Consider the following 14,752-nt stretch of genomic DNA (forward strand, 5'->3'; position numbering starts at 1 on the left):
GTGGGTTTCATGGAGGAGCTGACACTTGAAGTGGTCACTGGCACTGGATAGGATTTTGACAGGCATGGACAATGCCTAGCATGCTAGAAGGTAGCATCGGAGCTGCCTGTTATGTTTCGCCTTACCTCTGCACGTGGGAGCTACTGCTGTCCATTGTCTGGAAGGTCTGCATTGGAGAGCACTCTCTCCCATGAGTGTGAATCCAGCTTTGCATCCAAAGTGGCAAGTGGTATTCAAACCAAAGTTCCTCAGATGATGCTGACAGGACATTGTTCCCTGGTTTGGTACGATGAGGGATGGGCATCGCACCCCTGGAGCAGGAGCTGATACTGTGTCCACTGTGAAAAGAAAATGTTTCAATTTACAGAGTTCCCAACTAAGAGGAGCACAACAGAGTTAAGACTGACATACAGTAACTGTCTTCTGGTCCTTTCATAATCAGGGAGGCTCTAGCAATAGCTCCTTAAGGAAGTTAAGGAAAACTATTAAAATCAGGAATGGACAGCCAGGAGCTTCCCTGGTGGCTCAGCGGTAAAGAATCTGCCTGCAATGCAGGAGATACGGGTTCCATCCCTGGTGCAGGAAGATCCTCTGAAGAACGAAATGGCATCCACTCCAGTATTCTTGCATACAAATTCCCATGAACAGAGGAACCTGGCAGGCTACGATCCATGAGCTCGCAAAAGAGTCAGACAAAACCTAGCAACTAAACCATCCACCACCATAGAAAACCAGATGAAAACAATTATCTAAAATTGCTCTTAAAGAGACGATTCTCCTGGCCAGAAGAATTTAGGGAGAGGATGTCAATGTTACTTATATTAAGAAGAAAACCAACCCCCCCAAAAAAACCCAGAATAATGGGTGTAGAAATATGAAAATTCGGCAAAATATGCATAGACCAATTGCTTGCCCATTGCTGCTTTATTGGGAGGTGTTCATTATCTTCAGGCCAAAGGTCAACATGAAATGTGAAGTGAGAAAGATGCCACTGGCTCTGTCGTTAACTTGCCACGTGGCAGAGAGATGACAACTGACCTCTCCCCACTTCAGTTCCTTGATTTGAAACATTTGACCAGTAACTCCACCCCTAGTGCTCTGCTGGTGACAAAGAAATGGAAACCATTCAATGGACCCAATATAGCTCTTTGAGAAAAAGAGGCCAAAATTATGAAAGAAAATTTGTGCTTAAAAATCAGTATATCTTTTATTCACAAATATGAAAAAGTCCTGCCACTCCTTGTATATTTTTTAAAATCCATAGGCTATGTTTCCTGTATCCTAATAGATAACCCACTTCATGACAGAAGTGAAACTTTCACAATAATAATAATAATATTATGTGTACCTGTCACATAGTAAGAGTGTATGTAAGTATTTGTTATTTTTGTTGAGGAAATTTCTAGAAGAAGAGCTGTCTTGCAAGGATACAAGGCATGTATCTTTTACCTTTGCAGGTTGGTGGGGGTGCTGTCCATCTCCCAGAAGCTGTGCACTCAACATGGTTGGACCCCTCCAGCTTCAAGCCCTCGTTACAGGAGAAATGGCAGATGGAGCCAACGATGAATTCTCCATGAGTGTCAGGACAGTCCAGGCTTCCCTGCTCAGGGGCAGATAGTTCCGGACACTTGCTGGCTAGAGAACCAAATCAAGAATGTCACAATCTCCAAACTGATCTGGAAACCCTGTTTTACACCCAATTAATTCATTCATGTTTTCATCAAATTGCACTACCACTGTGTTTTGCTAGGTAGCAGACATTTCACAACAGACACAAGTCATGAAGTGCAGAGGGCAGGGGGAATGATGGTGGGTTTGCAAAGAGGAGTATAGGGAGAAATTCTAAAAATGAGTCAAGGGTTTAAGCAGTCAGACTCAAGAATTCACCATTTCATCCTCTTGTCTCTAAACCTTTTGCTTCAGAGACCTTGTGGCCTCCCTGACTCTCACTATTCTCTTTGTATAAGGGCAGTCCAGGGTTTCATTTCTGTTCTTCCTTCTGCCTGAAACTCCTTCCAGTTAGATATCCTCCTGTCTCCATAAATTCAGCACATCTACACCTGCAACGATCATGTTCTGTCCTAAACTACTATTCCTTCCATTTGGATCCTCAGGCTTTCTTTTTTTGGCACAGGTAAGTGCAAAACCTCCTGGTCAAGCTAAGATATTCCCTGGGAATTCCTTAACTGACCTCATGTGTTCTTGCCTCTGGGCCTTGGCTCCCACTACCCTAAATTTCTTTCAATTTTCATTGAATAAAATCCCCAGCCATCCTCTGGGATCCAATCAAACACAGCCTTTCCAAAGCCTCTTCTGATCACTGTAGCCTGAAGTCTTCTCCTCTGAACACATCAGTATTTCTGTTTGAACTCTCATGCTATCATATCAAATGTCAACTCTTCCCTCTTCTCCTGGATGGAAAGCTCCTAAACCTGAGAATCATAAATCTTTGTGTCTCCCACAATCACACTAATCACACCAAGAGGTGGTGCTCAACAACCATATGCCAAGTGTATGAGTAAATGAATTTACTATTTCCCTCAAAAACTATTTTTATAAATTTATTGAAGTTACATATTTATCTTAGGATCGTGTCTTTCTCTCAGTGACATTCTCTGACATGAGACTATTATTTATCTACAAATATTGGGTTATTGGAGCTTTCCTGGTAGCTCAGCTGGTAAAGAATCCACCTGCAATGCAGGAGACCCCAGTTTGATTCCTGGGTCAGGAAGATCCCCTGGAGAAGGGATAGGCTACCCACTCCAGTATTCTTGGGCTTCCCTGGTGCCTCAACTGGAAAAGAATCCACCTGCAATGCCAGAGACCTGGGTTCGACCCCTGGGTTGGGAAGATCCCCTGCAGAAGGAAACGGCTACCCACTCCAGTATTCTGACCTGGAGAATTCCATGGACTGTAGAGTCCATGGGGTCGCAAAGAGTTGAACACGACTGAGCAACTTTCACTCACGTTGGGTTATTGCCAAATTAAGTGACTGTTCTTTCTTTAAATCCGAGGCTATCTGAAAGCTATGCCTTGGTCAGATAAAGCTCATTTTGCTTAGCTGTTTTGCTTTTTTTTAAAAAAAAAACAAAACAAACAAACAAAAAAAAAACCCTCTTGAAGCCCTGTGCAATGCCTCATGGAAAAGTATTGGTTTTTACATGCTGGCCCACGTTATTTTGGAGCGGGCTGTTCACTGAAGGACTGTGGATCCTGATTGTGTGAAACCATTCAGATAGCCAAAATGACATACTTAATTTCAGTTTAGAACTATGAAATTTTTGAGTAATTAATGAATCCATGCCTGGCAGATCAATTCTGTTTATTAAACATTTATTATCTACTGGTATATGTCATAGATATTAAATCATTTATGAACATTTTCCCTCAAATAGCTTTTTCAGAATCTCCCAGAAAATACATGTCAGCTATACCCCAAACAAAAGTGCCTAACACAGAGTAGAGGGGTCTAAAAATATTTGTTAAAAGAATGAACGTTAGTAAGCATAATTTAATTTGGATGCATTCTGACAAGTGTTTTTACATGATATGAAAAGAAACAAGAGGAGTTCCTGTTTTTAAGAACTGACTTAAATGACCCCTAGCATACAAAGAGAATTCCACAGCATTAAATCTACTTGGGGGATATGCTTTGGTCTCAGTTCTATGAGTCTTTTTCTGCCAAGGTTATAAACACAGCCTTTTGTGTCTAGGAAAGTTTCTGAACCCTCTTCTGTAAACATAAACCTTGTCAAATCAAAGGCCCCTAAGAAGGATTTGACTCACTTGCACAAGGAAGCCTGTTTTCCGGTCTGAGGGGCAGACTTGATGAGGTACGTGGAAGCCTATTCCAGATCTGGAAAGTGGTGGGCACTCAGCAATCAGGGGCTGAATTAAATCTGAGGAAGTTGGTGGAGTGAAGGGGCCTCATGCAGAGGTAGAGGAAGAGATTTTTACCAAGGGATGACCTCTCTGGGTAACAACAAAAAGTAGTCATATTCTTGAGCCTACTCTGAAGCTTTATTAAAAACTTAGTACAAGAATAGGAAACGGATAAGAGCTGCTTTTATCTCTATACTTAAAGCTCTATTTTCATGGACTTCAAAGCAGTGCTGTCTATTGAAATGGTCTTCACTGATGTTTTCTATGATTGGTGATGCAGGTGAATGAATGTGATGGTGTGTGAATTCACGAATTAGTGGGTTCACTGCCATGCTATCATCAACTGATAAAATATTGCTTTATATTATTTTAATTTTAATGAATTCTTTGTCTCTGTATATTATTATTATTTTCTAGCTTGAGTCAAATGTAGTTTTGTCATGAAATGAAGGAAAAATAGTGTACATAATAATATTCATTGGGTTGGTGGTTCTAAACTCAAACTTTGAAAATAAAGACTGGGAATCTTCACAGAGTCAGATGAAGGTTGGAGGAGTGGAGAAATGAAACAGAGACATGAGCCAGGCCAGAGCTTAGAGGGCACCAGTCTGCTGTATTTTAGATCTTGGATGAGCAGGGGTGCGGCAGAAGGGCCGCGCCAGGATTGGGACTCAAAACCAGGACCCACACCTCCCCATCAAGGTGAGGTTGGTCATTAGGAGTCAGGTCCAGCAGTTGAACAGGGTCTCCAGAGAGTCAATGACAACGTGATTGAGGGAACAGTCATCATATCAGGATAGTGGCCCAACAGCCAGGAAGGTAGGGAACAGAGCAACTAGATGGGAGCAACTCAGTACCGTTTATGTTCAGGGAAAGGAATTCAGGTCCTGGTGGGTAAAGGCAAGGGGGAAGATTAGGAAATGCAGGCGGAGCTCAAGTCCTAGAGAGCCCAGGAAACTGACATTCTAACAGAAAGGGAAATATCTGTGGACTCACTCAGAAAAATGGAGCCCCATTTTGCACCATGAGACTGTGCTCCACTTGCCACACCACCCCTATGTACTTGGTAGCCCTCAATCCCCTCTGATAAGAGTCCAGGACTCTGCAGAACACCATGTGAAAATCAGAGTTCATTGCTGAAAGTTTCAAAATTCATGGACTCAGGCATATGGGAAAAGAAGAGGAACTCTCTGCCTAAATCTAGAGCCTAAATTTGGAGAATGAGATAGAAACACAGGTCCAAAAGCCAGAGCTAACTATCAGGTTCAGACCAGGTTGGCAATTCCAAAGCCCATAGCTCACTAAAGCTGCTGCCCATGGTCAAGTTTGGTTTTCGACACTGGGCAGGGCCAGGCCTGAAATGTCACCTCTTGAGGAGAAAAGGAGGTAGAAAAGAGTCAGGAGAAATGGGGGCTTCAGAGATCACAGATTTTACAACCATGTTGATTGCAATGTATGATTTAAAACTTTCATGAGAAAAACAAAACCAAAAAACTTCAGTGAGGTATTTCTTATATCTCAGGGTTTTCTTTTCTTTTCTTTTTTTTTAGCCTTAAAACAGAATGTGGAAAAATAGAACTCATGATAAATGCCCATGGAATAAACAAATGAGTGATTGAGAAATCTGTGATGAAGCACAAGCCCTAAAGATATCAGCTATCAAAGTCCTAGATTCCTTGGATGGCTTGTAGTGGGCTTTTTTTGTTTTTTTTTTTTTTTGACAATAGATGATAGCATTTTGGACTTCCCAGGTGGGTACAGTGGTAAAGAATCTGCCTGCTGATGCAGGATACACAAGATACATGGATTAGACCCCTGGGTTGGGAAGATCTCTTGAAGGAGGAAATGGCAACCCACTCCAGTATTCTTGCCTGGAAAATTCCGTGGACAGAGACCCATGGACAAAGGAGCCTAGCAGGCTACAGTCCATGGAGTCACAAAGAGTCAGACAAGACAGCACACACACATGCACAGTAGCGTTTTATGTGCTTTAGCCTACAGAATCCTTGTCCAGGGGAAGAGCCTCAGAGGTGTCCTTGTCCACTCCTCTCCTTTTGGAATTGAGAATATCAGGGTGTGGCATGATCTTCTATGTGACTCCATAACTTCAGGGAAGAGCAATACAAGTCTTTGGATATTAATCTAGTGCTCATTCCACAAGAAGGAATAAGAAAGAATGAATATTTAGCTCTTTTCACTAATAGATTTCTAGAAACATACTCACTCATTTGATCACTCATTTTAGTTCAACTAAAGTTCATTTTAGAACAACTGCTACTGCAGTTGCTGCTGCAACTAGACAAGAGCAGTGGAATTTACGAATGACTATCATTGCAGATGGGGACTGCAGCCATGAAATTAAAAGACGCTTGCTCCTTGGAAGAAAAGTTATGACCAACCTAGACAGCATATTAAAAAGCATAGACATTACTTTGCCAACAAAGGTCCGTCTAGTCAAAGCTATGATTTGTCCAGTAGTCATGTATGGTTGGTTGTGAGAGTTGGACCATAAAGAAGGCTGAGGAGCAAAAAATTGATGCTTTGGAACTGTGGTATTGGAGAAGGCTCTTGAGAGTTCCTTGGACTGCAAGGAGATCCAACCTGTTAATCCTAAAGGAAATCAGTCCTGAATATTCACTGGAAGGACTGATGTTGAAGCTGAAACTCCAATACTTTGACCACCTGATGTGAAGAACTGACTCATTTGAAAAGACCCTGATGCTGGGAAAGATTGAAGGCAGGGGGAGAAGGGGACAACAGAGGATGAAATGGTTGGATGGCATCACTGATGCGATAGACATGAGTTTGGTAGGCGCTGGGAGTTGGTGATGGACAGGGAAGCCTGGTAGGCTGCAGTCTGTGGGGTCGCAGAGTCGAACAGGACTGAGCGACTGAACTGAGCTGAGCTGACCTGGGATTTAGAAACTGGCCACTGGGTGGCAGTGTAGTGTAGAGGTAAAAGCTCTAGTCCTGTAATCAGGCTAAACCTGGGTTTGAATCCTAACTGCACACTTCGTAGCTAAGATGTAGCACACGCATCTTTGCCAGCTATTTATCTTCTCAAGCCTCATTTCTTCATCTTTAAAACAGGGATAATGATAACCATGTTAAGGATTGTGTGTATTGAATGCAAAAATGCAAATGTAATTGCTTGTACTTATGCAAACAATAAAAATTAGCTATTATTGCTGGTTTTATTATTCCTGACTATAGTATATGGAATAATAGAACAAAAGAACCAAAAAATGGTGACTTTTTTTTTCCTTTGAGAATATTGCTTTTATTCTGGGTTTCATATGTTACAGGTAAAAAATGCTGTATACTTGCTTATTCCTGCAACTTAAATTGTGTAATGTCTGTTTTTTAAAATTTATTTAATTGGAAGATAATTGTTTTACAATGTTGTGTTGGTTTCTGCCACACATGAATCAGCCATAGGTATACATATGTCCCCTCCCTCTTGAGCCTGCCTCCTGTCTACCACCCCATCCTAGCCCTCTAGGTTGAGCAAAATGATGATGTTTGAAAGTAAACATGAGCAATAAATGCATCAGTTTGCAAACTTCTACTTTAGAGCACACTATCTCTGGTGGCTCAGATGGTAAAGAATCTGTCTGCAATGCAGAAGACCCAGGTTCAAGCCCTTGGTTGGGAAGATCCCCTGGAAAAGGGAACAGCTACCCATTTCAGTATTCTTGACTGGAGAATCTCCGTAGACAGAGGAGCCTGGCAGACTACAGTCCATGCGGTCACAAAGGGTCAGACGCAACTGAGCGATTAACAGTTTCACTTTCATATACCAGATATGTGTCAGCCAGATGTTTCAGGGGAATCAGATAAGATCTGGCCATTGCCTTTGAGGATCCCCTAATTCATTGTCAATAAGGCTTGGGTTTGAATAAATTTAACCAGCAAATGAGAAGATTCAGTTCAACAGATACTTGTCACACACCTACATTTTTTTTCTGTCTAGCTGCTGCAGGACATGCAAAGGTGAAGTTGGGACAGTCCCTGCCCTCAGGGAGCTTGTAATCCATATGGAACTGGAGCAAGGAGAGGCTATACACAAATCTTTAGACTGAGATCCTCGAGGGGCTGGAATGGAATCACACCCACTCTGAGGTCAGCTCAGTGTCTGGGGCTTAGCAATGCTCAGTGAAGGAGGATGTCGGAATGAATGAGTGTAGTACGAAAATTCTTTACAATGAAGTAAAAGTCCCAGTGACATAGCTAAGCTTCATCACTAATAGTATGAATTTCCATAAATTACCTAATCTCTGAGCCTCTATTTTCTCATCCATAAAATGGCGATAATATTGCCTATCCTCATTATTTCAGGATTGTGATAAACATCAAACATCACAATGACACTGAAATACATTATGGAACTATGAAATGGTTAAAGTTATTGTTACAAGAATACTCGAGGTGGGGAAGCTTTTGGCCTAGATTGTTATGCCTTGAAGAGAAGGCTTTCTTTAGCTTGAGGTTTACATGAACTCCTGATGATGAAGCTCCATTCTATACTGGTACCTGAGGAGCCATAAGAAAGGGTAAACCCATGGTCCTACCTTCACATGTTGGTGGGAAGCCCGTCCAGTGTCCAGATGGAGTACAGTCCAGTCTTTCTGGTCCGGATAAAGAGAATCCCTCATGACATGTGAACCAGCATGTGGACTTATAACTGGAACCTCCAAGAGGTTGGACACAAGTCTTTTCTCCATTCTGAGGGTTTGGCAGAGGTGCGCAGGTAACAGCTAGCATGGGCATAGACAAGGAGGAGAGAGGAGATTGTTTTAGAACACAGCCACTTAAATCAGTGTGTGTGTGTATGTGTGTGTCCTTAACAGACCAGTGCAGTACTGGGTTAGAACGATTGTTTAAATTGCATGATACTAGTCACCAGTTAGATGTCCTGAATGTGTGAAACGGCAGCTGACAGTGGGTTGGTATTCTGAAACGCTTACCCCCAAAGAGATTTCAAAGAGCTTTAGGGGTGATTTAAAAGGATGCTGGCACTTTGTTGGGAAAGATGGTGATGGTGATGCAGCTCATGTTAGTTACCCCTGGATGAGAGTGGGAGTGACTGCTTCCTTGACACTTTCTTCAGAGGTAGACCCAATAACCTTGCCAGAAAACAATGACAAGTGATTGGAAATAGGGAAATGGAGTGAAATACTTTCTCCTCTTCCAAAAGTTCCTTCCCCCAACCAAGTGATGAACTCTGGGTCCAAAACTTGCCTCTGTTACTCACTGGCAGTGCATCTCTGGACAATAAACATACTGAACCTCAGTTGCTTCATCTATGAAATGGGAAAAATAACAATCTTTGCTTTGCAGAGAACCTCAAATTTATTATTATATAAAATAATAAGTTAACAAAATATAGGCAAAATTAAATTAAAAAATCATGACACAAAGTAGGCAAATAATGTAACTGGCCATCTGCAAATGCTCTTTCCACCAGTCTCATCCTGTAGTGACCAGCAGCAAATGACTCTACCTGTCTACTTACAAAAAATGGTCAATAAGATATCACAGTTCTTTGCCACAGTTTATCCATGTGGAGTTTGTGGTGCTAGAGGATTTGATTTGGTTAGAGATCATGCTCTGTGACTTTCGGCCAGTCCCTTAACCCCTTTGAATTTCCATATGTTTATTCACCTTTAAAATCTGGATAATAGCATTACATAGTTCTCAGGATTTTTATAAGGTTCAAAAATGAAAACACTATGTATGCAAATGTTAATGGCTGCCAAGATATCCCTCAGCCAATTAATGAAATCAAACTCAATTAAACACACTAGCTTTTTAAAAAATGAATACATGGTTTAAGGTGTTTCTTCTGCATTCTTTAGCCCGATCGGGTCGTGTGTGGCTTTAGACCAGAGACAGTGGTAGTGTGGATGAACCAGGGCTGTCTTTCAGCCACAGATTTGAACTGCTTGAGGCTTTGTGAGCATTTTCTGCACCTGTCTCTTCCCTTCCCTCCAGCTACATCCCCCATCTCATCCATGTGTCCAAAGACCTGGTATTTTCCACCGCTTGAAAAGTCTTTCTGTATTCGGTGTGGGGGTGAGGAGAGGGGAGAGGAGACAAAAGAAGGACAAGTGTGGTGCGATGAGTGCTGGTGCATGAGTCTGTGTGCCTCTCTCTTGTGACTTTGCCTTCTGATAGCTGGGGTGGGAAGGTGGGTGTGGGGGTGTGGCATTGGAAAAGGAAACTGATAACACATTTGGGGCACATTACAACAGCTAGTAGGTTGCAAGCCTCATGGTCCCTTCCTGCCCAGACCACATTTGGGTATTTCACATGATGCTCGCTCAGCAGCAAGAGGAGAAAGTTCAGTCAGAGTAAACAAAGAACTAAAAGCGGAAGGGAACTAGAAGGTCACAGGAAGCCGTGGTGAGTGTCAGCCTCCCTCCTGTGAAACACCCACAGGCAGGCCAGTATGGAGCAATGAACTGTAATCTGTGCCCTGCACAGCCCAAGGCTGTCCGGAAAGGTGCTGTGCACTGGAACGCCCTCAGGGACTCCCAAGTTTTCCCTACAGTCGTGTGGTTTTTGTAGTGTATCCAGGCTTCAGCGTAGCCAGGGTGAGAGCTGAGGGGCCAAGGTCACAAGCCTCAGCCTGGTCTCTGCAGACCCAGCTCAGAAGGTGGGCTCAGCCTTAGCCCCCGGGGCTTGCCAGGCTCTCTTGTGTCTGGGGATAAAGACCATGCAGCTCTGTTGAGCTGGTCAGCCCCTTTGTTCATTCATTGGTTCACTCTGTGTTGACCTAACTTAATAGTAGTGTGCGTGTATGTGTGCTTGTGTGTGCTTATGTGTGACCTGAATAGCAAGTGGTTTCCTTTTTATTAAAAACATGTATCTGTCAGCTTTTACTCATGTTGCAAGCGGGCACAAAGCGAAAAGCAAAGGCAAACGATGCAGAATTGTCTAGTATTTTACCTATCTAATTTCATTATTAAGCTTATATATGCCTCATAAAAATACTAATTGTGTGGAGGGGAAAGTGGGAAAACATTGGAGGAATTTATACAATAATAGAGAAACATAACCAGTGTCTATTTTAGGGTGGGGTATTTTGGGGACAGTATGTAAGAAGATTTTTTTGTTTATTTTTCTAGAGCTTTTATAAATACAAATGTTATCTTTTAAAGGTAAGTAATGTTAGTCACTCAGTAATGCCCAACTCTTTGTGACCCCATGGACTGTAGCCCACCAGGCTCCTCTGTCTCTGAGATTTTCCAGGCAAGGATACTGGAGTGGGTTACCATTTCCTTCTCCAGGGGATCTTCCCAACCCAGGGATCGAACCCAGGTCTCCTGCACTGCAGGCAGATTCTTTACCTACTGAGCTACAAGAGAAGCTTTTATAAATACAAATGTTATCTTTCAAAGGTAGGGTTTGACATAAATATAAGTAAATAACTGGATAGAAAAAGGAATGGGGAGTATAAAAAGTATACATCTATCTTTCAATTTCCAAACCCAGATGATCAGAACCAGTTCCATTTCACTCAATAACTGGCTTTATTTTATATCAGGTGAAATGCAGACATATATGATTATAGTGAATAGGTACTTTTTTTCTTCCGAGAATCCTGTGACTTTGCATGTGTAGATTAGTTTCTGTCTGTTTTAATCACTCTTCACTTTACTCTAAGTGGGTTTCTCCAATCTTGTTTGCAGCCAGGCACCTGTAAATGCTGCCCCTCCCCTTCTCCTATTAAACCCATGCACTACCTGCCATTCCACCACTACACTCTGTGTTTCCTAGGATTAAAGTGCCAGATTACTCTTGGAACAACATCATGGGACTGTCTTTCCCTGGCCTTGTTTCCAGCGACTATCTTTAGTCAAGTGAGACCAGCGAACCTAGTTCATGATAGGGACCTTCAGCCCATGCCCCTGTCCTGCCGTCGGACATCCTGTCTCTTGTGGTATCTGCCAGCCCCTCAAGGCCTCTGCACGTGGGATCCCCATGTGACCTGATAACAAGGGCTTCCTGATGATAGTGTTTATTCATTTTCTAGTCCATTTCAAGCTTCTGTCCCCTAGACAGTTACTACCTTTTAAATATAGCTTTTTAAAATAACTCTACAATTTGTTTCCAAGACTCTGGAAAGAGTTCATCCTACCTTGGCATTCTGGAAAAGGAGCATCCCAGTTCCCTGTATCCAGGCATTGCAGCACACTTGCTCCCACCAGGAATGAACCTTCATCGCAGGTGAAGCTACAGGTTGACTGGTACCTAAAGTCACCAAAGGGATGCGAGCAGTTCACCCGGGCCTTGTTTGAGGTCGGAAGATCCTGGCACTGCAATGCTAAGGAGGGAGGAGGTAGGGAGTGAGGAAGGAGTAATACACAAGTACTCACTGATTCCCACCCCTTAACTCTTTCTAATGCCGACAAGAAGGATCTCTGAATTGGGCATGTTTAACCAGGAGGATGAGAAAAGTATCATATAGTCACAATGCCAGTTGAATGACTTTATGAGGAAACGCTGAGTCATTGTTAAGCATTTGATAATATGCATCCATAGTTTTAAAAATATTGTAATTTTGGACCCAAGGATCGATGCTAAGTATGTAATAAGATGCATATCAAAAATCATTTTGGAGAAGTTTTATCATATCATTTGTGAGAGCAAATACTGAAAACAAACATAAATACCACTAAATTTTTATCATTTATCATAAGTGAAAGTCACTCAGTCATGTCCGACTCTTTGTGACCCCATGAACTATACAGCCCATGGAATTCTCCAGACCAGAATACTGGAGTGGGTAGCCTTTCCCTTCTCCAGGGGATCTTCCCAACCCAGGGATCAAACCCAGGTCTCCCGCATTGCAGGTGGCTTCTTTACCAGCTAAGCCACCAGAGAAGCCCTTTTTTTTTAATCATATGTGAGAGCAAAATATTGAAAACAAACATAACTGCCACTAGTTAGAGGCTGAAAATTAACTATGGTGGAGCCATGAAAGGAATATGATCTATTGCACCTTGAAAAGATATGAGAGGTGTCTCAATGTACAATGTTAGGTGAAAAAGCAGAATAAAAATTATATGTACACTATGATCTCAGTCATATGAAGTAGATGGCTTTAAATGGAGAGAACACCTGTATTTTATATATAAGTCTTCTCACCTTTAAAATGGGAGCAATAATTTTAACAACCTCATGGCGTTAAACTAAAATGCTCAATAAATATTATATATTGCCATTATTACTAATAGTAGCAGTAGCAGCAGCAGTAGTATCAGTAGCAGTCATAGTCTTGAAATCGTTCTAGCTATGCGTCAGGTGCTGACCCAGCCTGTCAGAGTGGAGAACGCTAGGAAGGCCTATCAGGGGAGTTACTGCAGCCATGTAACTGGATGCTTAAGAGAATAAGCCCGTTTTCTATTATCTGCCTGCAGACAAGAATGGCTCCAGTGACCCCTTAAGAACCCCTCCCTTTTTTTTTAATTCCAGTACATTTTATTCTGAGAAAATAGCCCATACAAATTTCCCCACTATTTGATTTCAAAAGGTTAAGTGTGGGATAGGAGTTTTGAGAAAGTCTGACTCTAAATGTGGATGTCATCTATGATATATGTGACTAGTTGGAACCTTCACTGCTTTATCTCAGGAATCAGTTCTTTACTGAGAGCTCATTGCATGTCAAACATAATATGAAAGTAACACTTTAATTAAAGACAAGGTTGGAGTATTCAACCTTATATTTTAAAGATACCTATCCAACTAAGAATACAAGTGATTACACTTCTTGAGTACTTAAGAATCATAATGTGTTTATTTGTTCGTTTGCTTGTTCAATCACTAAGACGTGTCTGGCTCTTTCAACTCAATGTTGAAACCCATCAGGCTCCTCTGTCCATGGGATCCACCACGCAAGGACACTGGAGTAGGTTGCCATTTCCTTCTCCAGGGCGTCCCCGCGAATCAGGGATTGAACCCCCATCTCCTGAACTGCAGGCTGACTCCCCACCACTGAGCCACCTGGGGAGCCCAGTTTGCTTATTATTGTGTATTACATAATGACAGAATGAACTTATCTCTGATTTTGAAAGAACGAACAATATGGTATTACTGTCTCTGCTCTACTTTTTAATGCAGATATTGAGCATTCGATATATTTTAGTAAAATTATCTCTAGAAATATTTTACTGCTTTGCCACATTATTATTACTTATGTGCAGGAGCAGTCTGGTGCTAAAGGACATGGCTCTTGACCAGATAAAGAAAAATTCTAGAAACAAGTGGAAACAAGAAACTTTAGCTAATGCATTTTCATCCCTTTAGATTTTAACCTGGCTTGTTCATTAAAAATAGATGGAACAAAAGTAACAAACATATATTTGGTAACCACTCCCTTTTAAGCATGTCGCAGTGCTCTCTGTGTCTTTGTCTCTCAGACAATAGATCCCATTGCCCTCCCTAAGCCTCACCATCATAGTGCGTAGTGATCTAGTCCTCTACTGCCTCACTTTTTTTTTTTTCTATTTTTTAACTGTAGTAAAATACACATTGCATAAAACCCATCTTTTACCAGTGAACCATTTCTAAGTGTACAGTCCAGAGGTATTAAGTATATTCATAGTTTTGTGCAACCATCAACACCATCCATCTCCAAAACATTCTTCTTTACCTCCAACTGAAACTCTGTATTCATTAAACAGTAACTACCTATACCCACTCCCTCCAGTCCCCAGCAACAACCATTTTAATACTTATTGTCTCATTGATTTTAACTACTCTAGGTATCTCCCATATGTGAATCATTGAGTACTTGTCTTTCGGTGACTGGCTTACTACCCTCAGCGTAATGTCCTTGAATTCATCCACGTTGTAGCATATG

At 41.8% G+C, this 14,752-nt stretch overlaps 1 protein-coding gene across 4 annotated transcripts in view; it reads right to left on the minus strand.

Moving 5' to 3' along the window:
- The window catches only part of SELP (selectin P), an 87,555-nt gene that overhangs the window by 7,683 nt on the left and 65,120 nt on the right, over positions 1–14,752 (minus strand). For all 4 annotated transcript variants that reach the window (XM_069545603.1, XM_069545602.1, XM_069545601.1 and 1 more), the window contains exons 8-11: positions 12,029–12,214; positions 8,457–8,642; positions 1,450–1,635; positions 126–338 (exon numbers count right to left, since the gene is read on the minus strand). In XM_069545603.1, the coding sequence (XP_069401704.1) occupies positions 126–338; positions 1,450–1,635; positions 8,457–8,642; positions 12,029–12,214 (771 nt within the window). The remainder of the gene's footprint in view (positions 1–125; positions 339–1,449; positions 1,636–8,456; positions 8,643–12,028; positions 12,215–14,752) is intronic.

This window comes from Ovis canadensis, chromosome 12, assembly GCF_042477335.2.
Source record: "Ovis canadensis isolate MfBH-ARS-UI-01 breed Bighorn chromosome 12, ARS-UI_OviCan_v2, whole genome shotgun sequence".
Classification (NCBI taxonomy): Eukaryota; Metazoa; Chordata; class Mammalia; order Artiodactyla; family Bovidae; genus Ovis; species Ovis canadensis.